The sequence below is a fragment of the Pinus tabuliformis genome, chromosome 2_1 (genome assembly GCF_031772625.1).
Source record: "Pinus tabuliformis cultivar Carrire ecotype Pingquan chromosome 2_1, CPIR1, whole genome shotgun sequence".
In the NCBI taxonomy this organism is placed as follows: Eukaryota; Viridiplantae; Streptophyta; class Pinopsida; order Pinales; family Pinaceae; genus Pinus; species Pinus tabuliformis.
In genome coordinates this window covers 461,806,400-461,832,375 of record NC_142299.1, presented here as the reverse complement: position 1 = coordinate 461,832,375, position 25,976 = coordinate 461,806,400, and the positions used below count along the sequence as shown (strand labels likewise).

At 40.7% G+C, this 25,976-nt stretch overlaps 1 protein-coding gene across 1 annotated transcript; it reads right to left on the bottom strand.

Annotated features, from left to right (window-relative positions):
• Nucleotides 1–902: 902 nt before the first annotated feature.
• Nucleotides 903–25,623, bottom strand: LOC149200918 (uncharacterized). The gene is made up of 3 exons (XM_089399646.1): nt 25,066–25,623; nt 24,732–24,969; nt 903–1,360 (listed from the first exon to the last, which is right to left on the bottom strand). The coding sequence occupies exons 1-2, from the start codon at nt 25,447–25,449 to the stop codon at nt 24,793–24,795; spliced, it is 561 nt and encodes a 186-aa protein (XP_089255772.1). The 5' UTR covers nt 25,450–25,623; the 3' UTR covers nt 903–1,360; nt 24,732–24,792.
• Nucleotides 25,624–25,976: the final 353 nt, after the last annotated feature.

Genomic DNA, 25,976 nt, shown 5'->3' with positions numbered 1-25,976 from the left:
CGCAACAGTAGTCAAACAATATCCCATTTTAACATCATTTTGAGAAATAGGATCTAGTAACACTTCTTGCATTTTTTCTTTTTTCTCACACAACACCTCTAAATGGAGCGCCATGCCCATTTGACCCAACTATCAAGGCCTGACCCTAGTGGACCCAAAGAGAATTGAATCTGCGCCTCATGACAGAGGGCCAATGACTTGGCGAGAGGAGGGGGGCCTTCAACCAACTCGACTACCCGTCAAGACTAGGATCTAGTAATACATTTGGGAAGCAAAGAGTGTAATACCAAAACACCTAAATGGTAAAGATACATCATACCTGAATGTTTCCTACCAATTAACCACTCTAATGCCAATGCATTTGTCATCCTCTGTATTAAAAGGTACACTCAAGCATTTGTCATCCTGTGTACCAGAATATACTAAAGTTTCAACTATTAATCATCTTATTCAATGTAATCACCATAGTATTATCTTCCTTTTTGGGAATTGCAGTCATCTCTTGGGTTGATTTGAAAGAAAGAACAAGTCATAAAACAGCAATTATAAATAGCATCAAGAGATGAACTATTGAACACGATAAGAGTACTTCTAGCCTTCATGTACCAATTTTCAAGTAAGTAATCTGACTTCTTCATTCTAGATTAAACAAATCTTGAATAAATATTTGCATCGTTTCTTGAGCATGTTATATGATCTGTTTAATGAGAAGCTGCCACAAGAATTAGGTGTTCTCTCTAACTAGAAGTGAGTGTAGATTCCAAAAGAATGTTTTGTGTAAAGCAAAAACTTTACACTAAATGAACAGAAGACGGGATAATTTTTGTGCTCGGCCTTTTCACCATGTAGCTGATATAAATTTTAAGCTAATACAGAAGTGAGAAAAAACCAAAAAATCCGAACTTCTATGAATTTGCATTCTGAGCACAAGTTAAATTCAACACTTCACCAACAAAGGATGTTTGTATGTTTAGGAAAAATTCCAGGTGATGGAAAAGCGCTGGTAATTTCAATAGGCATATACCATAAACTTGCCCCTTGTGAAATAGAAATTTACAAGCTTTATAACATTAAAGGGTGTCATTCACGTATTATAGTTACCACAAATAAAAATTGTTAGAAAAAGGAAAATCAAAGCAAACCCAGTGTACAGTATCACGGCAAACATCATTGACAGTCAATGCCCATAGACCACCAACTGCACCTCCAATCTGTCTGCATGATATTTGTAAAAGAAAGACATACAAATTTCCAGCTGCTGAATTGCCATCTCCACACACTGTGCAAAGTTACGAGAATCGCAGCCACTTTTACACTTCCAATAATCCCCAGCTAAAGAGCCAGGCAAACTAGTGCCCCCCTGAATGGACAAAGAAATGAGACAAGTTAAACAAAACTAATCACATGCATTCACCATTTAAGATGTCAATCTTATTTGTTCTTTGAGACAATTTATGCAGAGTCCCATCATATATGTATGCTATTCTAATCTAGAATCAGTAACACGAAACTAAATCACAAGAAAAGGTAATAACTTATTTGAAAATTAAAATAAAAGAAGTTAGCTGTACAACAGTATCCTAGGATCCAAGTTATATGACAGTTAAAATGTAGTCGAATCAGAAAAACCTAAAAGGATAGTAGGGGCCTAACAAATTTAACTTTGGAGCTAATCTTAATATCCCAAAACTATCGACAACAAGTGAAATTGCAACTAAACATCAAAGCATTACAAAGTCACATATATTATGGAAAGTGGACAAGTATTAATTCAAGGGTCACCCCGGGATGGAATGAACAATCCAAGTGGGATTAGTTAAGAAATATGCATTCCTCCCTCTCTCGTCGTTGCAGCCTAGAGCCACTCACATTTTGCTTCAGAACTATTCAGCTTCCAGAAGCAAATTTGTTTCTTTGTCTTGTAATAAGCACCCAAAAGTTGGGGAAAGTTTTGGCAATGACCCAAAAAAAGTTTTTGTTGATGTTTTATTATTTCTTGCTGATTCCAAATGTACTCGGATTATTTCCAGATCTTATTCAGCATTAAAAATTTAAAAAGACCTACGTTTATGTCACCACGTGGCATCAAAGGCTGTAACTAGTATTTGTATCTTATATGGCAATATATTTGTATGTTGACCACAAGATATTAATAAATTGTATCTCCAATTCAATTGTTCATATATGAGCTATAGTAAATGTCAAAACCTTGGCAGTTGGCATTACTGCAAAGTGACACAAAGGTCAACTTAGGCCCATTGTAAAAGCTGTAGAGCTGCAATGGGTCATACCCTGAAGCTTCATTTATGGTATTTGTGCATCATGTTGTGCATTTCCATCTGATTAGTTGTGATTTAAGTCCCTAATAAGCACAAAAATCCCCAGTAAGTACCTGCAGGTCATTACATAATACCTGTAAGCCTTGGTGCCTAGAACACATTGTCTATAAGTACATGAAAGGGCATCAAGTTCTTCCTATACATATTTAACAACAATGAGTTGTGTGTTGCCAACCACAAATAGCTTGATGTTAGAATGCAATGATTATTTTCTATGTCCAAGTGGCAGTTCCAGCCATGTGTCATGCAAATAAGTATTTCTTACCAAATTTTTGGGTAACCCTCAAAAATTTTGATTGCCTAGCTTGGCTCATGCCTCTGAGCTAAGTCACCTAACATGATGACATGGGACATGAATGACATGAAAATACGAGTATCCGACATGAGACATGAACTAAGTCACCTAACACGATGACATGGGACATGAATGACATGAAAATACGAGTATCCGACATGAGACATGGTGACCCCAGAAATAAGACATGGAGAACTTATTATATGCATATAACAAATTAGTGAATTAATACACATACAAAAATGAAATATAGACAGATTTAAATCTCTTTAGAATTTAGAAACGAAAACATTTACAATTTTACATGATGATGATACAAAATTCAACCATACAACTAGTGCATGTGTAATCCATCTCTGAACCAAAAATACATCAACAAAGAGGCCCTAAATGGCCTCTAGAGCCCAAAAAAAAAAAAATGTTACAACAAATAACTAGTACTATGTATCATCAAAATCATTCTCTATATCAGGATCCTAGGATCCTCATCATCAATATCACCCTCTAAGCATTAAAATAAGATAGAAAAACCTTACCATGTCAAATCAAGATTTTGTTTGAGTGATCATACATTTTTACTTGGTGATGATACAGGAGTTCAACAATCATTACCGCCAACTTCAAGGTATATAGAGAGGGCTTGCTGCTCTTGATTAAAAGTTAGTTCCATGCCCTCATACATGACAGAGTCAAATGGAAACGTTGCAATCCCCCAAATCCTAAAATCCTAAAAATTGTTAAGTGTGCAAGATTTTGAGTGGGATCTAAAATTCTACTTTCTCCATAAGAAATCCAATGAGGTTGGTGTTGAAATTTGTAACTAGGTTCGGTCTTCATAAATGTATTGGAGTCACAATGAAATGTTATTATCAAAAGAATGAAGAAAATATTATTATTATTATTATTATTATTATTATTATTATGACTTATTAAAGCATGGGTTTCATGCTTGGGTCATCTTGTTTTAGGTAAAAGTCCCCATTGAGGACTGCCAGTATTTATTCTGAGTCGTTAGAGTCATTGTACATTAAAAGAGACCCTTCTCAAGTTTTCGAATCATGTAAAAGAATTATTTTGAGTCAAAAATGAATTTAGTCTTCTCCACACCAAGTCGGCCTCAAGACAGGTAATTTGACCTCACTGGAAGGCTAGATATACAAGGCAGTTCAAATTCATTTAGAGCATCTCATTCTCTCACACATAGTTCAATATCCTGAAGCTGGAAGCTAGGAAGTGCAAAGTTGGAAAAGGGCTAGAAGAAGAGTTGGAAAGAAGTGTGAATTTGTGGAAGTGTTAATTTTAGATAACAATGGTATGTTCTATTCTTAGCACAATTTACTTCAATGTTCCTTTAGCGGCCCAATGACAATTTCCAATAATTTCCAGTAGCAATCACATTAACAATTAATGATATTGACGGTAAACGCAAATAGAACATAAAAACATATGTAGAAAACAAGCCAAGACAAGAGGACACCAGATTTCGCAGATGCCAAGGAAAAACCCCAATGTGGGGAAAACCCTTTGATCAAATCTTCTTATTACTATTCAATAGTTCAACACACACACACAGTACAAAAGTCAAATAGAATAGCCCAATACAAATTCAAATTAGCCTTGTCAAGTTTTGTAGTCAATTGCAATCAAACTTCAACCCTAACCATAATGTCAACACTGGTCAAATCAGCAGCAAGTCACCTCCTTTGAAGCTCAGTCAAAGGCAGATTAATTCGACCTCCATCAAGAGTCAAATTCAACCCAAAACAATCCCACAAATGCTGGTCAAACTCAATCAAACAATAGTTAGCCCTGTGGTCAAACAACCTTGCAATCAACGCTAGTCAAACAATCCCAAACACCTCGATTTTTGTGCCAATTAATGTGCCTCAAGAGTGTGAAATTCTGCCTCCAAAACGCCGTCAAAATTCAGTCAAATTAGCAAGGGTCAACGTTAGTCAATGCCGGTCAATAGCCTAAAAAACTCGGTTCTGTTTCAACCTAGAAAAACAGTCCTCCTAGCTGCATATGTGAGAGAGAGAGAGAAGATCCCCAAGTTGTACAAACCAATCTGTTGAAGAGAGAGAAGAATTGTTGAGTGAATGATGTCCAAATGAGGAGAGAGGTCTCTTCTATTTATACCCTTTGATGTAGGTGAAGAGACACGTCTATTGGGCTTCTTCTTGAGCCTACATTAAGGTGAGGCCGACCTTAATAATTTGTACATGTGAGAGAATAAATTCAAAATCACACTTTTACTTGTCTAAATGAAATGATCTTTATATCAAACCTGGACCTCTCGAAAAGAAGAATCCAATGCAATAATCATCTCCATCTAATGAGTTGTCCCAAAGTGGAATTTGGCCCTAGTTGCCAATTTTGACACTCCCTCTCAACTAGGAAGAATTCCACTTGTCTATCATCATGCCATCTAGTCGTTATGTACCATATCTGTCATCTCTGCTCTGTTGAACCATGAAGTAATAATGAAGAAGAAGTGATCAAAAGTGAGTCACAAGACCTTACCACTCTCCACTGACAAAAGGCAATCCTTGATCCTAGATCAAAGTTGTTGAACACCATGCATCTTAGTCATGGGGAGTATGGAAATACACGATGCGTCCATCAGTAGTGTTATGGTCCCTAACCACTTTTCCCAACTCATTAGTCAAATGAGAGGTACTTCCCATGAGTCCCAGACTACATGGGTAGGACGTATGTTGGGGCATCAGAAGAAGAAGGTGAACCACTCATCCTGCATATACACCATAGGAGAAGGTGAACCACTCATCCTATGCATATGTCAATCATAGGGGAAGGTGAACCACTCACCTTACATATATGTGTTTGCAATCATAGGGGAAGGTGAAACACTCGCCCTGTAGATAGCGCACCACTAGGGGAAGGTGAACCACTCACCCTATGGTTGCTCATGGCTCCAAGAAGTACCCCAAGCCCCCAGGAGCTCCCAGAGCTCAGTGTCCAACTCATGCGGTACCCTTATAGGAGGGTCTTTCCACGACTCCAAGTCTCTCTCGGAAGGTTAAGAATTTGGCCTTCCCTAAGGGCTTTGTGAGAATGTATGTGACTTGCTCATCCGTCCTAATGTGCTGGAGCCTTATTGCTCCCCGTTATACCATATCCCAGATAAAGTGGTACCTGATATCAATGTGCTTGGAGCAGTCGTGGAACACGGAATTCTCTGAAAGGTGAATCCCACTCGGTTGTCACAGAAGATCACAGTGGTATCCAACACGTGTTCAAATAGCTCACTGAAGAGCTTCCTCAACCAAATAGCTTCACAATAGGCCATATTAGTAGCAATGTATTCGGCCTCATCAGTGCTTAAAGCAATTGATTTCTACTTCCTGCTCATCCAAAATATTGAAGCAGACCCCAATGAGAAGCAACATCCAGATGTGCTCTTATGATCCACCATACTACCAACCCAGTCAGCATCAGTGTATCCATCTAGCCTCAAATTCCCGGTAGTGCATCTCAAACCATAGTTGATTGTGCCACGGAGATATCTCAAGAGATTCTTGGCAGCAATCTAATGTATGTGATGAGGCCCGACCATAAAATGACTCAATGTATTTACAGCAAAGCATATATCTAGACGAGAGTTTATCAAGAACATCAAGGTCCCCACAAGTTGTCGATATTTGGAAAGATTTTCCAATTCGGACTCCGCAGCGCTTCCACATAGCCTCTCGAAGTTGAATTCCATCGGAGTAGACACAGACTTGCATTCCACCATCCCACATCTCTCAAGTAGCTTCACAATGTATTTTCCTTGAGAAAGGAAAATATCAACTAGCTTTTGCCAGACCTCCAAGCCTAGGAAGTAATGCATCAAAGCTAGGTCCTTCATATCAAATTCGGAAGCCAACAATCTCTTGGATTGATAAATGAGAGAGTCTGCACCTGTCAGAAAAAGATCATCCACATATAGGACCAGAATGAGAGACCTGTCCTTTTCAACCTTAAAGTATAAGTTCGGGTCAACTTCACTCCTTGTAAAACCCAGCTTCGTAAGATAGCTATCTATCCTCTCATACCAAGTCATAGGGGCTTGCTCAACCCTTAGAGGGATTTATTCAACCTGCATACATGTCTTACAATCTTGAACTTCGAACCCCTCAAGTTGTTCTACATAGACTTCCTCCTTAAGCGAGCCATGCAAGAAAGCAGGTTTGACATCCATTTGGTGTAGGCTCCATCCTTGAGAGGCAGCAAGAGCAATGATGGGTCGGATAGTGGTGTCTCAGGCAATCCGTGAAAATATCTCGTCATAGTCCACTCCTTCCTCTTGAAAGAAGCCTCGAACAATGAACCTAGCCTTGAATTTTTAGTGCTCCCACCAGCTCCATGTTCGATTTTGTAAAGCCATTTTGAAGTGACCATTGACTTGTACTTAAGTCTATGAACCACATCCTAGACATCATTCTTCATGATCGATTCATATTCCTCATTCATCACATCCTTCCATACTTGGTGCTTCACGACTTCTTCGAACGTACATGGCTCAGATTGAACAATGGTACTCATAGCAGCTAAGTACCCTTGGTACCTATTCGGCTTCTTGCTTTCACGAAATGTCCCCCTTGGTGCAACATGTCTTTCAAGATCTTCGAGAGTATCTTTGAGCCACAAAGGTCTTTTTCTTGAAATGCAGGACTCACTAGGAGGTGGATCAATGGGATCCATCGGACCTTCAACATCAGGCAACAGAGCATCTGTCGGAGATTCATCCTACTTTCCTACATCATCATCGTTGTCCTTCCTAGGGAAAGGAAGGTCTCAGACTTTCCCAAGGGCAGAATCTTCATCGAAAGTGACATCATGACTTATTTCCACTTCTTTTTGACCAGGCACATAGATTCTATATGCCTTCGAAGTTTCATTATAGCCCACAAATGTTCCTTTCTTCCCAAATGCTTCTAGCTTGTTTCTTTTCTCTTTTGGCACATGAAAAATATACGGGACAACCAAAAATTCTAAAATGAGAAACATCAGGTTTCTTAGCAGTGAAAACTTCTTCCAGTATCTTGAAGTCCAATGCTTGATGCGGGCATCTATTTTGAACATACACAGCGGTGTTGGCAGCTTCTCCCCATAAGAACTTTGGTAGGCCTTGATCATGAAGCATGGCACGGGTGGCTTCTATGATAGTTCGATTCTTCCTTTCGGCAACACCATTTTGCTCAGGAGTATATGTAGTAGTGGTCTCCCTCTTAATGTCAGCTTCTCTACAATAGTCATTGAATTCATTTGACTCATATTCGGTTCCATTATCGGTCCTCAATATTTTGATCTTCTTCCCTGTTTGATTTTCGACCAAGGCTTTGAAAAAGCAGAAGCATTTGAACACTTTGTCCTTCTTCTTCAAGAAATATATCCATGTTTTGCGAGAAAATTCATCCACAAAAATTGCATAGTACAAATGTCCTCCCAAAGGTGTTATAGGCAACATACCTGATAAATCAGAATGGATCAATTGAAGAATATCGATAGTTTGACTTTCACTTGAAGGGAATGGTCCTCTTGTATGTTTTCTAGTTGCATAACCCTCACAAACTCCTTCATGATCTATGTTGAATTCGGGCATACCTGTGAGCATCTTCCTTACATCGGGTAAGGCTTTGTAATGAAGGTGAGCAAATCTTCAGGGCCATAATTTGGATTGAAGAGAAGTATCACAAGTCATTTCTCCCAAAGGACTTCCTCCAACCTGATAGAGACCTTCAACCCTAAATCCAAGTGTAAATGCATCTTTCGGGTTCCTTCGTCAAACACGTACCCTCCCATAAACGAATGTTACCTTGAAATCTTTATCTTCCATTGCGGAAATAGAGACCAAGTTCTTTTTCAAATCAAGTACATACAATACTTCTTGTAGATGAAGGATTTGACCTTGATTTAAGTGAAGAGTGACAGTCCCAATCCCTTTCACGGGGTAGATGGCATTGTCCCCAAGTATGATCTCCAAACTTGTTTTCTTTTAAACCAAGTTTGAGAGGACCTCCTTGTACCCAGTGAAGTGCCTTGAGGCACCACTGGTCCACTATCAATCAACCAATGATCCAATGTATCTGAAGGAGAGGCAGTGGTGAGGGCATAAATAAGATAAGATTATTTTTGCTTATCTACAACATTAGTTTCCTCATACCTGGAGTTTCTCGACCTTTTGGGAGGACGACCATTTCCATATCGAGCCGCGAGAGCATTCCTCTTTCCTTTGTTGTTGAACTTGTTGTTCCTTTCATTTCCATTGCCTTTGAAGTTGTTTTGGTTGTTTTTGTCATCATCCCTTGGAGTATTCTTCTTGTGAGGACTGTAATGTCCCTTCCTAAATTAAATTGTTATAGGTTTATCTATTCTACAACTTTGACAATTTTGGAGGCCATGGGACCCATGTGATTTTTGGAAAAGACTTAGGAAGGGAAAAGGGGCCAAATGTTTTGTTGGCATAGCATGGGGGCCACCCACATGAGGAAACACGCACCACCTTAGAAGGAAGTTTGAATGGATAGGGAGGGAAAGTCAAATTGCTAGTTGGAGGGGGCCCACATGGGAAAAGAGGCCCATGAATAGAGGAAGCTCAACCTCATTTGGTATCTTTGACATATTGAACTCAACCTTAGTTGCTCGAGCTACTTAGCTGGGTCACTCGCTATTTAGCACGAACTCTCCGAGCGGACAACTCACCATTTCTTCCGGGGACTTCGAGTGCCACCCTAGAGAGGTTCTTTCACACCTGTCTGGAGGACACTTGTAGTGAATTTTCCAGCATTTGCATTCAGATTTGCCAGGCAATGCATATTTCTGGAGGATGCAGGAGAGGCTCTTGAGGGAGTCATTTCAGTGCTCTTTCGGGGAGCAATTACCGAAGGAAATTAGGAGAAGGGAGCTCAAGTATTTTGTAGGCTTTTTGGGGAGTTTGGGAGCTGGAGGAGACAACTATTTTCTAGAGTGAGTTTGCTACTCCTGGGCCTGCACAAAAGGGTGTCACTGGGCACACGTGTGAGTGAGGAGTTTGCTCATTGTGGCTGGAACTTGCCGGGAGAAATAAGGATAATATTTGTGGAGTGGATTGCAGCCTTTTTGGGGTGTTTTTGGGGAGGTTTGTTGGTGCATTGACAGACAGCGTATCTCAACAGCTAATGGAGAGCATAGGGCCTTTGGGGGTCGATTTTCGGAAGTCAGAATTAGGCCAAACCCTTTATGGGTTTTTCTGGGTTTATTAAGGAGAGGCTAAGGTTAACTTGAAAAAAATTCTGGGCAAATTTGAGGGGTCAAACAAGGGTCCCAACTCAGCCAGTAGCTGCAGCCTAAAGGAGCTAGGAGAATTTGGGTTGAAATTCCTAGGTCAACATTTGGCCAATTCCTTCGCGAGTTATTTTGGGTATTCAATGGAGAGCCCGGGGTTAATTTCCTAGAATTTTCTAAGCACTGGAGGTGGGGTTTCCATCAACATCTTTGCAACAGACAACATAGTTCCACAAGGGCAATGCAGGGCATCATTGCAGCAGCTATTTCTTCCATCTAGGCTTGACATATTATCACCTGGGATTTCTCACGCTTACCATTGAAGCAAGCCCAGGTGCACCTCTTCCAGATTATTGTACTTTGCTCCCAAATTATAATAAAATGGCTCAGCTAATGGTTATTCCTAGGCTTTTTATGGGTGTGCACTGAATGTTTCAATTTTAGGGTGTTGTTTTTATTGTTTGCTTTGCATAACACTATTTTTCCTAGTTTGGGACATTACAATGGTATCAAAGCCTTGATCTTGGCCCAACTGTGGGTAGCCAACAAGAGCATGGGAGATTTGGGTAGGAGTGCCCAATGACAGGTGAAACTGGAGACAAACCCATGGCTCAAGGGAAATCTAGTATGCAGAAATTCTGGGGTGGAACCCGTTGGGACGATGAGAGGTTGGCCCAGTTGTGGAGGGTGACAAACCAAACCCATCCTCACCCTTGCGACAGAGATGCTAAAGGTGAGCAGGTCATGGGGTTGCAGCCATCTACATTATGTGGGGAAAGTCGACAAAATCAAGGCACCAGATCTCCTAAAAAGGAGCAAGCAAGACAGGGACAGTTAGAGGGTGAGACCAGGGAGCACTTTTGTTGGTGGATACCTAGCTTTAAATACCAGGAGCCTGAGGAGGAGGTGGAGCATGATGCTGAGAGCCCACAGGATGGTGAGAAGCACATCAATCTACTTGGTGTGGTGTAGGAGTCACCATTATTCGAGACTTCTTTGATAGTCCTAGTTGACACCTTGGTGGAGAGGATAGAGCCTACTGTTGAGGAGGTGCCACCCATAGTTGTTGAGGTATCCAGAGTTGTGACCGAGTCTGCAGGTGATAGATACCCACAGCAGTTTCATCAGTTCCAAGACGGCCTTCTAGCATTGAGATAGAAGGCCACGACAGTTCGAGAGGCCATTCTACAACAAAACGAGAAGTTGGACGGCATGAGAGTGGTTTGTGCCGAGTCAAAGACCAAACTGACTCACGTTGGGGAACGGTTGAATTCCCTAATGGTACAACTAGAGTGCACTTTAGAGCATCAGAGCAGCCCTCTTCAAACATACATAGATGGGGCTTGTAGCGTCAGTAGTTTACCTTTGCACCTTGGAGAGAGAGAGGTTGAGCCACCTCGACATATTTATGTGTTGACCAAGCTGATGAGATGAGGTGACATGAGAGGCACAGGGTGCAGCATTCGCAAGATAGAGGGCTTGTCTTGTGTATGAGAGTTCGTACATTCAATCCCTCTCTTGGGGTTGGATGACAAGAGATTCTGAGTTGGTACCCGATGGAGTGGGCTATGGAGATGGTAGTGGACCGGCATGAAGCTCAGCAGGATCTTTCAAGCATTGGGGATACTGGAAGCCTAGACTGGTATTGGGATCCAAGTGGGACTACCTATCATTCCTCGGATATGCCAATTGACAACGACCGTGGTGGTGTAGTTGGCCTAGCAATTGAGCACACGCATTCGATAGGGGAGTCTCGGTCAGCACCAGTGGCCAACTAGTTCATGGACAAACTCCTTAAGTCATTTTGGTATGATGGTCGTACATGGGATCACAGGATGACCAACATACTCTGGCAGGAGTTTGTCGAAGGTGGCATTGGCAAACCACTAAACAATGACTTGTATGGAGTTAGGGATTCCTCACACTTGCGTAGGGCACGAAGGACACAGAGGAGCAAAGCAGTAGTGGCATCACTACTAGTACCTAGAGAGATTCACTTCTTGGGCCCCTCAAGGAGGATTTGGAGGGGAGATCCCTTCATTGAAGAGCATGGTTATGCAACGGTGGAAGTGATGATACAAGTCAGGTGTGGGCCGACGCATATGGACACAACTTTAGGCCATCACATCCAGGGATGGGTAGGAGCATCTAGCATGGAGCAATGGCCTACGGATGGGCATGGAGACGCATGGGGGTGTGTCATAGTATGTTGGACTGCGTTGAGGAGTAGGAGTACCTCACATCGCATTGAGTACATGTGGGGAGTGACAGGGGCAGTGACACAAGCGAGACACGGGACAGTACAGGATGGTATAGCCATAGCCTAGGGTATTCAGCAGTGTACAGGTAAAAGTTGCAACATATGGTGGCATGTCGAGGAGCGCAGTGCTGCTTGGTGGTATGCAGTGATGCATGGTGCAACGCAATGGAATCTTGGAGCGTTGCCTCCAAGGAGACCTATGGACAAGGGCATTAGGTGTACCATTGGATGCAACTCACCTAGGATCGATGAGGACATTGTTGAGCATCTGGGGACACCATGTTTAGTGGAGACAGGGCTTCGAGGGGGTTATCAACAGATCCGAGGTGGAGAGAGGGTCGTCCACAAGACTACTCTTGAGTATTCCGAAAGACTCTTGATCATACCCTTTGGGACATACCCACCCATCATCTTCCAGTGTTGTTTACAGTCGCAGAGTGTTTGTTTGTCGCCCCTTGACACTCTCCATTCAAGCAGCAAGGCATGGGAGGCTCACCCTAGGCAGTTGGATGAGACACCTCGTGTCATGAGTCGGGAGAAGACTCTCCAGTTGAGACACTTGGTAGGTGCTCAAGTTGACAGGTACAGGATTAGGGATGGCGTGGTAGATTGTCGAGGTAGCATATGTTCCACCCTTGGGCTCACCCTCTGCAACCGAGAGGGAGTTGCATGTTGCTTTTTCAACTAGACAGCTCAAGGCGTTGGGTGAGCATGAGGCACAGGGGATGGTAGTACTTGTTGGCAAGATGATGCCTAGGCTTCCGGCAGTACCCGAGCACATCATCAGGAGTTGGAATAACAGACATTGTTGTGTAATTTGGCAGGCATAGAGACACGCCTCTTCCTTCTGCTAATGTTGATAGTCAAGATGATGCATTTGAGATACAAAAAAATCTTGAGCCTGAAATTGATCCTGTTGATGAACCCATGGAGCCCGTGGATCCTTTGGATCCTCCTCCATGTGAACCTCCTGCTAAAAGGAGACCTTTATGGCTTTGTGACACCCTTCAAGATGTTGATAAGCATGTTTCTCCCAAAGGAACCTTCATAGAAAGCAAGAAACCATGTCGGTTCCAATAATATGTTGTAGCCATGAACAACATTATTCAAGCTGAACCATGCACTTTTGAAGAATTTGTGAAGGCTAAAGTGTGGAAAGATGCAATGGCCGAAGAATATGAGTCAACCATTCATAATGATGTATGGGAAGTGGTTCCAAGACCTCAAGGTAAATCTATTGTGCCTTCTAAATAGTTGTATAAAATTAAACATGGTGTTGATGGTAGTATTGAAAAATATAAAGCTATATTTGTGGCCAAAGGGTTCTCTCAGAAAGAGGGAATAGACTATGATGAAATATTTGCACTTGTTCCCTGTTATACAACCATTTGATCTATTGTGGCTCTAGCTACTAGCCAAGGATGGTCACTTCACCAAATGGATGTGAAGACTACTTTTCTGCATGGCTTCCTCAAAGAAGAAGTATTTGTGGAGCAACCGCAAGGATTTGGAGTACATGACCAGAAAACTCATGTGTATAGACCAAAGAAAGCCCTCTATGGTTTGAAGCAAGCTCCAAGAGCTTAGCATGCCCACATTGATAACTTCATTATGAAGCTTGGTTTTACTAGAAGTAATTTTGATCCAAATCTTTACTTCAAGGCAGTCCAAGATATGCTTTTGATTTTAGTATTATATGTTGATGATTTATTTCTGACCAATAGTGAACATCTTATCCTCCAGTGTAAGAGGGAGTTAGCTTTTGAATTTGAAATGGAAGATCTTCACTTAATGCACTACTTTATGGGTCTTGAAGTACGGCTGAAACCTGGTGAGATTTTCCTTTCTCAAGGAAAATATGTTGTCAAACTGCTTGAAATATTTGGTATGAAAGAATGTAAATCCATGAATACTCCAATGGAGATGAACTTCAAGAATTTGTGTGGTGAAGCTACAGGTCCTGATTTGGCAAATTCTCCTGAGCATCGTCAATTGATTGGGGCACTGATGTTCTAAGAAAACACTAGACCATACATATGTTTGGCGATCAATACTCTGTGCCAATATATGACTAAACCATCTCATGAACATTGGATTGCTACAAAGCATGTGATGAAATACCTGCATGGGACCATCAATCTTGGACTGAAATATACCATCAGAGATGTAAGACTACTTGGGTACTCTAACGCTGATTGGATTGGTAACTCTACTGGCAGAAAAAGCACATATGGATGTTGCTTTAGCTTAGGATCTGCCATGATATCTTGGATGAGCAAGAAGCAAAAGTATATAGCCCTTAGCACAGCTAAAGTCGAGTACATTATTGCTAGCATGGCTAGTTGTGAGGCAGTATGGCTAAGGAATCTTTTTGGAAAGTTGTTTGAACATGTTCTAGATACGACAATAATATACTGTGACAATAAGAGTGGAATTCGACTTGCAAAAAATCCCATGTTCCATGACAAGTCCAAGCATATTGAGATCACATATCACTATATCCGAGATATGGTGCATAGAGGAGCAGTGAGACTCCATCATATAGTGACTAATGACCAGATCGCCAACATTCTTACCAAGCCTTTGTCGAAAGGAAAGTTCTTGGTTTTCAGAGAGCAGCTTGGACTAACAGATCTGACCCTTCCTAGAGAGGGTGGTCATGGTGATAAGCCTTGGATGTGCAAAACCTTGTCAAGTGTTGACAAGTGGATCCCCCCAACCAGTGATGAGCCTTGGATGTGTGAGATCCTTGTCATGTGTTGACAAGTGGACCCCCCCAACCAGTGATGAACCTTGGATGTGTGAGATCATTGTCGTGTGTTGACAAGTGGATCCCCCCAAGCAGAGATGAGACTTGGTTGTGCCAGATCCTTGTCATGTGTTTGACAAGTGGATCCCCTAAGCAGAGATGAGACTTGGTTGTGTGAGATCCTTGTCAAGTGGGTTATCCCCCCAATAAGAGACATGATTTCGTTGTGCAAGATCCTTGATAAGTGGGTTATCCCCCCAAGCGAACATGAAACTTGGTTGTGCAAGATCCTTGTCATATGTTGGCAAGTGGCAACCCCCCCAAGTGAATATAGGGTGGTAGCCAGAGCTCCCCTATGATGATTCTTCTTCATTAGAGTGAGACATCATTATTCCAAATGATACAGAGCAGAGATGAACAACAATGAGCAGAGAAAGCAAAGATCTTTTGTTGCAAAAGAAATTCCTCCCTAGCTAAGAGGGAGTGTTGAAAATTTGGCAACTCAAGGATGAATTTCTAAATTAGAAACTCTAAAAATAGAAATTACAAAAATAGAAAGTCTAAAGATAGAAAGTCTCAAGTATAACTTTCCAAAAATTGTAAATCACCTTGCATCAATTGGTAATCAAGTATTGTTGATGGAAAATCCCTTATGATCATCAATCAATCCTAATAGTTCAATTTCGACTTAATCATCAATATTATTATTATTATTATTATGATACTATTATTAAAAAGAAATTCAAGTCACTCAATCATGGCTCTCAATAATGTTCTCTTACACTCTCATTATTGGCATGGCATATTCCTCTTACACTCTCATTATTGTAGGCTTTAACCCCGTACAGAAATTACCTGCATACAAATTCTAAAACACATAAAATAAACAATGCGAGAGCATAACACATACACACAAAGATTTTCCCCCTGATCCCAAAACCGAGACTACCAGCTTGATTTTTCATTATATTCCTTTCAATGTTACAATACATATTTATACATGCTGAAGCATCCAATACCATGGACCGAAAACCATCACGTCCAAAACCATGGATTGAAAACCATAGGTAGGTTCGCCCAACCTAATATAGGGTCCAAAAAAGAATTTCTCAGGGCACTGCCCCAAACCCCGTAGAGGGAGGCTACCCCCCCCCCTTTGGCTATGCAATCAGCGCAACAAAGGTGGGGCTCCGCCCCCCCCCTCGGTTCACTATGTAGGTTAGTCGTGGAAAGAATATAACACAACCCAACATTCTCCCACTTGTTGTTTTCTTTCCACAGGGGGCCAAGAAGAGTTTAGTCATTTTTCTAGCTCTGAAACGCCCATTGTTTCTCTACACCAAGAGAACTTCTCAGAGCTCACGGATTTTATCAATGCATTTGCAGTATTCTTCAAAGTGTCCACCTTTTTGTCTTCTATCATATCCCTCACAAAGTGATACTAAACATCAATGTGCTTTGTCTTTGAATGATAAGCAGGGTTCTTTGCCAAGAAAATTGCACTTTGGCTGTCACAGTCTATCCTTATAGCTCCATGTAATAACTCCATACTTGAACACAATCTCTGCAACCAAACTGCTTCCCTGCTTGCATGAGTGGCTGCCATGTATTCTGCCTTTGTAGTTGATAGTGCCACTACAGATTGTTTCTTATTCATCCAACTAATTGTACCTCCAAATAGGTTAAACACATACCCACTTGTAGATCCTCTCTGATTCAGATCTCCAACCCAGTTTGCATCAACAAAGCCATGAATATCCAACACTCTGTCCAATCCTGGTCTTCCTTGGTAGCACAAACCATAATCACTAGTGCCACGCAAATACCTGAAAACCCGCTTCACTGTTGTCCAGTGCTCCTTCCCTGGTTTTGACATAAACCTGCTCAATACTCCCACTGCATGTGCAATGTCTGGTCTAGTACAAACCATTGCATACATTAGGCTACCGACAGCACTTGCATATGGAACACGAGACATATCCTCTTCCTCTTCTTGTGTCTTGGGACACTGTTCAGCAGATAACTTTACACCTACAAGAATAGGAACCTTCACCGGTTTACTATCCTGCATATTAAACCTCTACAGTATTGTCTTGACATACTTCCTCTAGTTTAACCAGAGCTTCCTCTTTGCCTCATCTCTTTTAATTTCCATGCCCAAAATATAGTTTGCAACACCAAGATCTTTCATGTCGAATTTGGAGGACAATTGGATCTTCAAATCCTAGATACTTTCTTTGTCATTTCCAACCAGCAACATATCATCCACATACAAGACCAGATAAATAACACGGTCACCAATTAATTTAAAATACACACAGTGATCTACTTTGCTTCTGGTGAAGCCAAGTCCCCGTATAAATGTATCAAATTTCTGATACCACATCCTTGGTGACTGTTTTAACCCATATAAAGACTTCTTTAACTTGCATACCAGTTCTTTCTTACCCTTCACTGCAAAACCTTCAGGTTGCTTCATGTAGATCTCCTCTTCCAGATCCCCTTGAAGAAATGTTGTCTTCACATCCATCTATTCTACCTCAAAATCAAGAGCAGCAGCAATAGATAAAAGTAATCTAATAGAAGTTACATTGGCAACAGGAGAAAAATATCACCAAAATCAATTCTCGGCACCTGGGAATAACCTTTTGCCACCAACCAAGCTTTGTATTTCTCCACTTTTCCTTCTACATTTGTGAACACCCATTTGCTACCAATGGGTTTCCTTCTAGCCGGCAACTCCACCAAATCCCAAGCCTCATTTTTGTGCAAAGATGCCATTTCATCAACCATGGCCTCTTTCCAGAGTTTTCCATCCTCTAAATCCACTGCTTCCTTCACAGTTCTGGGATCATCATCAGTAACAGACAAAGCAAAATTTGAATAGAAAGAAGATGGACTATACCTTTCTGGCTGCCTTCTTTCTCAAACTAATCTTCTTACACCCAAAGTTTGTGGCTCTTCATCTTCTGATTCCTCCTCTGCTGTAGAGTCTAATTCTTCCTCCTTTAGCTCAAACTCTATCTTCTCAAGTTCCTTTCATTGGACTTCATGTTTAATAACATCTTTCACCTCTCTGAACACCACATCTCGGTTATACACAACCTTCCTTGTTGCTGGGTTCTAAAGCTTACAACCCTTTAAACCATCCTTATACCCAATAAAGATGCATTTTTCATATTTACTATCCAACTTGGTTCGTTTCTCCTTTGGAACACGTCCATATGCATCACATCCAAATACCCTCAAATGTGAAAGAGAGAGTTTCTTACCAATCCATACCTCTTGTGGAGTCTTATCCTCCAACGCTAATGAAGGTGATCTATTGACCAGGTAACATGCTGTCTCCACCGCATCTGCCCGGAATTCCTATCCTAACCCGACACCAATGAGCATGCTTCTTGCCCTTTCCATCAACGTCTTATTCATTCTTTCTACAACTCCATTTTGCTGAGGTGTATATGGAGTAGTCTTCTGCCATGCTATACCACACTTCTTACATAATTCTTCAAATTCCTTACTGCAAAACTCCCCACCATTATCTGTCCTCAGCACCTTTATCTTCTTCTCTGTCTGGTTTTCCACCAAAGCCTTAAATTCTTTAAACCTGTCAAAGACTTTAGATTTCTTCTTAAGGAAATATATCCATGTATTCCTTAAGAAGTCATCTATAAATGATACATAGTACACAGACTTACCCAGTGATGGAACCTTCACAAGTCCAAACACATCACTGTGCACAAGCTCTAATATCTGTTTCGCTCTCTTACCACCAAAGGGGAAACTCACCCGATTCTGCTTTCCATATACACAATTTTCACAGAAATCAAAATCCAAAGAGCTATTACTCATACCTTCTACCATACCTTTGCCATGAAGTATTCAAAGGCCCTTCTCTCCAATATGTCCAAGCCTTTGATGCCACAGCATGGTCTTCTCTCCAAAGACCACTAGATTTTATGCTCCACTTTCAGGAACCACAGAACTGTTGCACCCATCAACAACAGTGCTACCTTCCAGCTTGTACAGAGTTCCAATCCGAACTCCCCGCATCAATACCAGTGCTCCCCGAACCATCTTGCCTCGAACACTATCTTTACACCTGCATCATCCAGCTTGCTTACAGAAATCAGATTTCTAACCGATGCAGGAATATGTAGAATACCCAGAAGTGTTCTAATCCTTCCACCTTGTAACTTCAACTTTACTTTTCCGCGACCAACGATTCTAGCCTTCCTATCATCCCCCAAAAAGACATCACCACCATCATATTTCTCATACTCACAGAACCACTCTCTATGGGGAGTGAAGTGAAAGGATGGACCTAAGTCAATCAACCATGCCTCATGATCTACATGTGTACTTGAAAAAGCCAAGTACACATCTCCACCTTCATCTGAGGTGGTTCTCACCTCTGCAGAAAGAGCATCATCAGATCCCTTTCCTTTATCAAGAACTTTAGATTTACAGTCCCTTTTGTAGTGTCCTTCCTTTCCGCATTTCCAGCACACCACCTTTACAAGTTTTCCTGGAGATTTAGATCCCCCTCTAGATTTAGATCTCCCACTCGATTACTTATTTTTGTTTCTGTTTTGGGACCGTCCTTGTACAGACAAGGCATCACCATTCTAGCTCTCCATATTTTTCCGTCTCATCTCCTCCGTCAGCAAGGATGAGACTATTTCATCAAACTGCAAGGCAGTTGCATTGCTACCTATTGCAATAACCAGACAATCCCACGAATCTAGTAGAGAACACAACAAACTAATGCACTTATCTTCATCTGAAATTTTAATATCAACAAATGCAAACTGACTTACCACAATATTAAATGCATTCAGATGCTCTGTCACCGAGTCTCCATCTTTCATCCTCAGGTTACACATCTTTTTTCACAAGAACAGTTTATTCACCAAAGACTTAGATTGGTACAAAGTCCCTAACTTGTCGCACAAAGCCTTCGTCGTAGCTTCCCCTAATACATTCAGCAATACTGAATCTGAGACACGCAATCGTATTGTGCTCTTTGCCTTCCGATCCAACTTCTTCCATTCTTCATCGGACACTCCCGTTGGTTTAGTACCTGGATCTACCGTGATCCACTGATCTTTATCCACCAACAAATCCTCCATCTTGAGTTTCCACAACTCAAAACTTTGACCATTAAATTTCTCGATCTCTATTTTTCCACTGCTCGCCATCTTCTTTCACCACCAGAATCGATCTCACAGATCTCCCATTGAACAGGGTATACCACAGGCCCGAGCGAAACCCCTTAGCAACAAAGGCGTCCCCTTGAAACCAAAAAAGCTCTGATACCAAATGTAAGTTTTAACCCCATACAGAAATTACCTGCATACGAATTCTAAAACACATAAAATAAACAATGCGAGATCATAACACATAAAACACATATACAAAGAGATTTTACCCTGGATCCCAAGATCGAGACTGCCAGCTTGATTTTTCATTATATTCCTTTCAATGTTACAATACATATTTATACATGCCAAAGCATCCAATACCATGGACCGAAAACCATCGCGTCCAAAACCATGGACCAAAAACCATAGGTAGGTTCGCCCAACCTAATATAGGCTCCAAAAAAAAAAAAGAATTCCAGAACACTGCCCCGGACCCCGTAGAGGGAGGCCATCCACCCCCCTGAAACCCCCCTATGACCCTCCCGCTACGCAATCGGCGCAACGAAGGTGGGGCTCCGTCCCCCCTCTAACCCCCTGGTTCACTACGTAGGTTAATCATGGAAAGAATATAACACAACCCAACAATTAATGCTCTTACACCAATAAAAGCTCGTCATAAAAGATTCCTCTTACACTCTCTTATGCTCTCATCAAACCACGTCATAAAAAAAAAATCCTCTTACGCACTCTTTAATGCATATGTTACACTCTCTTAAAAGCATAAGTTACAAAGGCATGTGTACCTCCTTAATGGCATGAGTTACATTTCCTAAATGGGCATGAGTTACACTCCTCTTGGCATGCGAGTTACTCCTCCTTTATGGCATGGATTCATTGGTCCTCCTATATATATGTGCCTCATTCTTTCTCCCATTATTACTTGTGCATTGTGAAAGAAGAATTCAAACTTGAGAAAGAGTTGGAGAGAGTTGAAGAAGATTATGAGAGAGAGACTTGGAGAGTAAGAGCAGAACTTGGTGAGCCAAGGTTGATTTAGTGCTTCAATGTTTCAGTGTTGATTCAGTTGAAGGGAAGGTTGATTCAGTGTGTGCATCTATTGCTGCTACCAGTGATCTTCATGCTATAGCTTGTTCAGATTTGGGTGAACTTATTCTCTTGATCTCACATTATACTCTATATCTTTGTTGAACAATTGATTTTTAATAGAAGAAGAATCTGGTTAGGTTTTCCCCTTGTGGGTTTTGCCTTGGTCATTGGACCTAAATTCTCTGTGTCTCATTGTGTTCTTGGTTGTCTTCTATTGTGCATTTGATTTATGTTCTATCTACAATTGCTTATCTAATATTGCAGCATAAATAAGTTTTGTAATAAGTGATTGTTACAGCACAGAACATCAGAATTTCAACAATGCATAGCCAAACATACACAACAGAATTTTGATGGCATGGCAATTCTAGCATAAGTGACCTTGATCTTGTGCAAACAGCATAAGGTCACATCGGATCAAACTGAGCACACCACAAATGTTCTTGAAAAAGGTGTAGAGTTATGTAGGAGAGAGTGAGAGCACATGTATGTTGGAATTCCAGTTCAATTTTTTGACAGCAAATTCCACTTTGGTTAGCTTTCCTATTTTGAAGCTCACTGCATGCATTTACTATCATTAGTGTAGGGTGTAGATCTCTTGGACATCTAGGATGCTTACAGGACTGATGAAAGCACAGACCCCCACGAGGAGTGCATGAATGCAACAATTATCCTCCAGCTGGGACACTATTTTTGGCACTTCTATCCACACAGGAGAGGGCACACTGGTTGAGTGGATTACGTTATTCACATAGGGTGCTTCATGACCAAATATGTTTCCTCATCTTTCTATTCTATAAAGGAGATGAAGGGCGCACCATTGTGTTAATGCAAGTTTGAAGTTTGGGTTATACCATTGTAATTTTTCTTTTTTTAGTAAATAGAAGATTGACGCAGTATGGAGTGTTCATTTTTTTTATGTGGTTCACGAACCTCAAAGAATATTTGTACCAAGCAGATCTATCCAAAGGGATCACTTCCTATCAGCTCATCCACAGAGCCTGACCCCGAGAGTGTCAAGAGAATTAAACCCATGACCTCTCAATAACAAAGGTGCTTTAATGATGGGGACTCGACCAATTGAGCTAACCCTCGGAGCTACAGTATTGAGTGTTCTGCATTGTATATTTTCCGTTCATAATTTCTAGCAATGTGTTCATAACTTTGTAGATTAACATATTCAATGATTGCTGTTTTGATTGAGGCTTTCAGTTTTAAGAAACCTAGTTTTACATTAATTATCTGAGTGCAAAATCTGCTTACCATGGTCTGAAATTTTAACACAACCCATTGCATATGTCAAGAGTCAAGAGATTCAGGACTTTCTTCCAGAGAGGAAGCTTAGTTATCACAAGGGGAATTCGGTTTGCAGCCTATGTCCAACGGTGGATTGGACAATCTATGAGAAAAGCAATTGCGGATAAGTCGGAAAAATGCCCAAGGTTTGTTCTACTGTAGAAAGAGATGACGGTCGCATCATAGAATGTATCAATGGCAATTGAACTTACAAATATTTTCATTTAACCTGACTGAAGCCTCCATTTGAGAAAATCTCCCCTGCCTACATGGTACTTCTTTCCAGGTCTATATCAAGCCTGCCATGTATATGTAAACGATGAAAAACTCACCCTTTGTGACGGATGTGTGATTCTATCGCATGTACTGTGTAAAAACACAGCTTTCTGCGATTCAAAAGTATGAGTGGTACTGTTCATCCTGTCAAAAAAAAAGGGACAGAAAAGTCGAGAGAACCGGCCCCGAGTGAATCAATGGGGTTTATTGAAAAGAAATGAATCAATGTTTACCAATTCATCATCTAGATTAAGAGGAAGGTCACGCTATATTTCTTAACAACAGAAGGCAATAACTCAATTAGTAAGTCCATCTTCTATTGACATACAAGAGCCAGTTTTAACCTTTTTTTCAGGTGAAAATTATGGTTCAAAAGAGAACTTCCGTCTACATTTCAGGACAGAAAGCTAGGGAGTTGGTGAAGGAAGCTTACATCATATAATCAGAAAGAAGATTGAGATGGACTGATTGCTCTGGCGTCTGTGTTATTGAGTTTTAACTCCTCATCGAAGTGGATATTCATGATGAAAATAGAAGATTACAAAAAGAGAAATATTTAAGGATTACAGCAAGACTGCCACATCAGTTAGAGATGGAACATATCCTAGTGACTAGACATATGGAGTAGTTGCTTTATACTGGAAACGAAGCAAAATTGAGCATGAGCAGAGGTCTTACAATGACATTATTTTTGCACACAATAATGAATCACCATAGTGTGGATGATCGAAATCTAGACTGGGAGTCCTTTTCTTTGGATTGATCCACTAAAGGTTCAATTGTTATCCTGCAATGTCAATGATGATTGCTCATTCTCCAATTTTCTACAAGCAAAAAGACCTGTTATTCTATCCATCTTGGTCTTATGCTTTACCAACATTGATTGTGAAGATCCTTTTCTCTTTAGTAGAAGCAGTGATTTGCATATGTGTCTCATACTGTGTGATTAGATTTGCACCAGAAGCTGAGAGATCCTTTAAGGAACACTTTCCTCTCTTTCCTATGCATCACTTGTCATTGACTTGATTAATGCAATGCCTCATTGGGTCAGAGAATGATCATTTCACAAAACATTTGGTTCATTTGCCCTGATCCTTATCTTAGCCAAAGAGACTGTATTCTCCAAACCCTGTTAATAGTATGTTTCTGGGAACAACGTCTCAACAGTGAGCAGAGAGAAGTAGCTAAATCATGGGAAAAGGATTACAAATGAACTAAGGATAATGGAGCATGTAAATATGATACTACTGAATATTTACATTCAGACCTCCACCCAAAATTCTCCTCAATAGACCACTCAGCTCGACAGTTCGATACTGGTTCTGATCGAGACTTCACTGGAGAGCGTTTCGCAATTTTTTACCAGAGAAAAGGATCCCAGGCTCAAACAGATTTTCATTAGGGCGATTTCTTATGGAAAGATACAAGAGCACCTTCATTAGAATGAGAAAAGGAAATTTGTCATCCTTCATTAGAATGAGAAAAGGAAATTTGTCATAGACTTGCAGCCTTGTAATAAGAGCAGGTAATGCCACAGTAATATGTTAGCAGCAGTGGACTTGGAATCACAGCAGATGTATGCACCAGAACATGGGTTCTAGATAATATATCATCCACAACGTAATGCATAGCATTGTCCACTAACGTTCTAGCCCATTTGAATTAGGGTGCTCTGATACTGCAATGAAAATCTGAAAAGAGTTGCGTTTCTGAAAGCTAGCGAGGTGCTGATTTTGTTCCATGACAAAGTACTTTATAGGTTAAACCTCTACATATCCCCAAGCTAGGGCCATTCCTATGTGGGAGCAGCCCTATTCGCACATTTAAACAGGGTCTTGATTTGGTAGCTATGTGTGAGTAGGGATAGAATGATGCTCTGTTTTATAATATGAATGCATGAACTTCCAATGAGACTACAAGTAATGAATACAGAAAAATGGCAAAACTGAGCCGCTACTTTTGAGCATAAAAGATTACAAGGAAACCCAAATCATACCTGATTTGGAGCGAACTTAATTCCAGCCCAACCCAAAATATGGAAGATAGAAATTAATTTATCAAGCATTTTCCTCCGAGTCAGATGGGCATAGGCTATGCACAAGCGTGGTGGGGCTGTCCCAAATAAGAAAATCAAGAGCAGACCGTCTGAAGTCTTGTTCATGAACTTCACACATCAATTCTGCGGCATTGCAGAAACTAGTTACTTCCTGGATGAAGGTCTCCTGTGCTTCAGCCTGCAGAGGAAAATGGTGGAGAAGATAAACATATGTAACTAAACTTGAGAAAACAGAGGTTTTATGCATGTAGCAGAGAAGAGAATGTGTACTTACCTGTTGTAGAAGCTCCCTGAAAATGTATTTGCGAGCGTTCTGGATTTGGGTCTGAGGCGGAGATGATGAAGATGATTTTGGGTTTATACTGGAGTTGATAATGGATGTGGCTGCGGTCTGCGACATTTGGGAAAGTGATTCCCATTCTTTGATTTCTAGTGCGTATCTGGATTTGAGGTTTAGCAGACCTGCCTTTTTAAGCAAGCGCCGCTGCTTGAGATACTGATCATCGTTGTTGGCTGTGGTGTTACTGGGAAAGGGAGCAGGAGCGCTGTATTTGCTCTTTTGTCTCTTGTAAACAAAGCCATCGTCATTCACAACCTCCCATTCATTTTCTGTTGCCAAATTTAGCGAAAGCCCGGGCCCAGCCTTCTCCTCTGCCATTCATACAGAGATATGAAGGCTTGATCGGTTGAGAAAATACAGAGAGGGAACAAAATTGAAAAATGCGAAATCTGAAAGATTAAAACTTGGTGGGGAAGGAAAAGCATGAAGCCGCCCTCAAGGACTTTGAAATTAATGTGAGAATACTATAAACAACATTGAACGATTTTGACTTGGATTCGATTTTAGGGAGCGCGGAGAAAAGTTAAACAGAGCCAAAACCGAAACGTGTAAGCATTGTTTTGAATATTTTTCTTCCAACGGTTCAAAATATTTTCTTCTAATATATTTTAAATCATTTTTAAGAGAATTTACTTTTATTGGAAAAGGAAAAAATTGAATATAGAATATTTTAAGAATGTTTTAAAAGGTTTATTTAATATTAATATTTATTTATTTTAATTTTAAATTTATTAAACTTATTAAGTATTGAGATTAATCAAATTTTTTAACATATAAATATTAAAATATATAAATATTATTGAGATTGTTTAAATTTCTTAATATATAAATAGATTAGTTAGTTA

Coding starts and splice junctions, on each gene's coding strand:
- LOC149200918 (XM_089399646.1), bottom strand. CDS start 25,449: ATGGCAGAGGAGAAGGCTGGGCCCGGGCTTTCGCTAAATTTGGCAACA. Junction 24,970..25,065: donor TCAGGGAGCTTCTACAACAG/GTAAGTACACAT, acceptor TTTCCTCTGCAG/GCTGAAGCACAGGAGACCTT.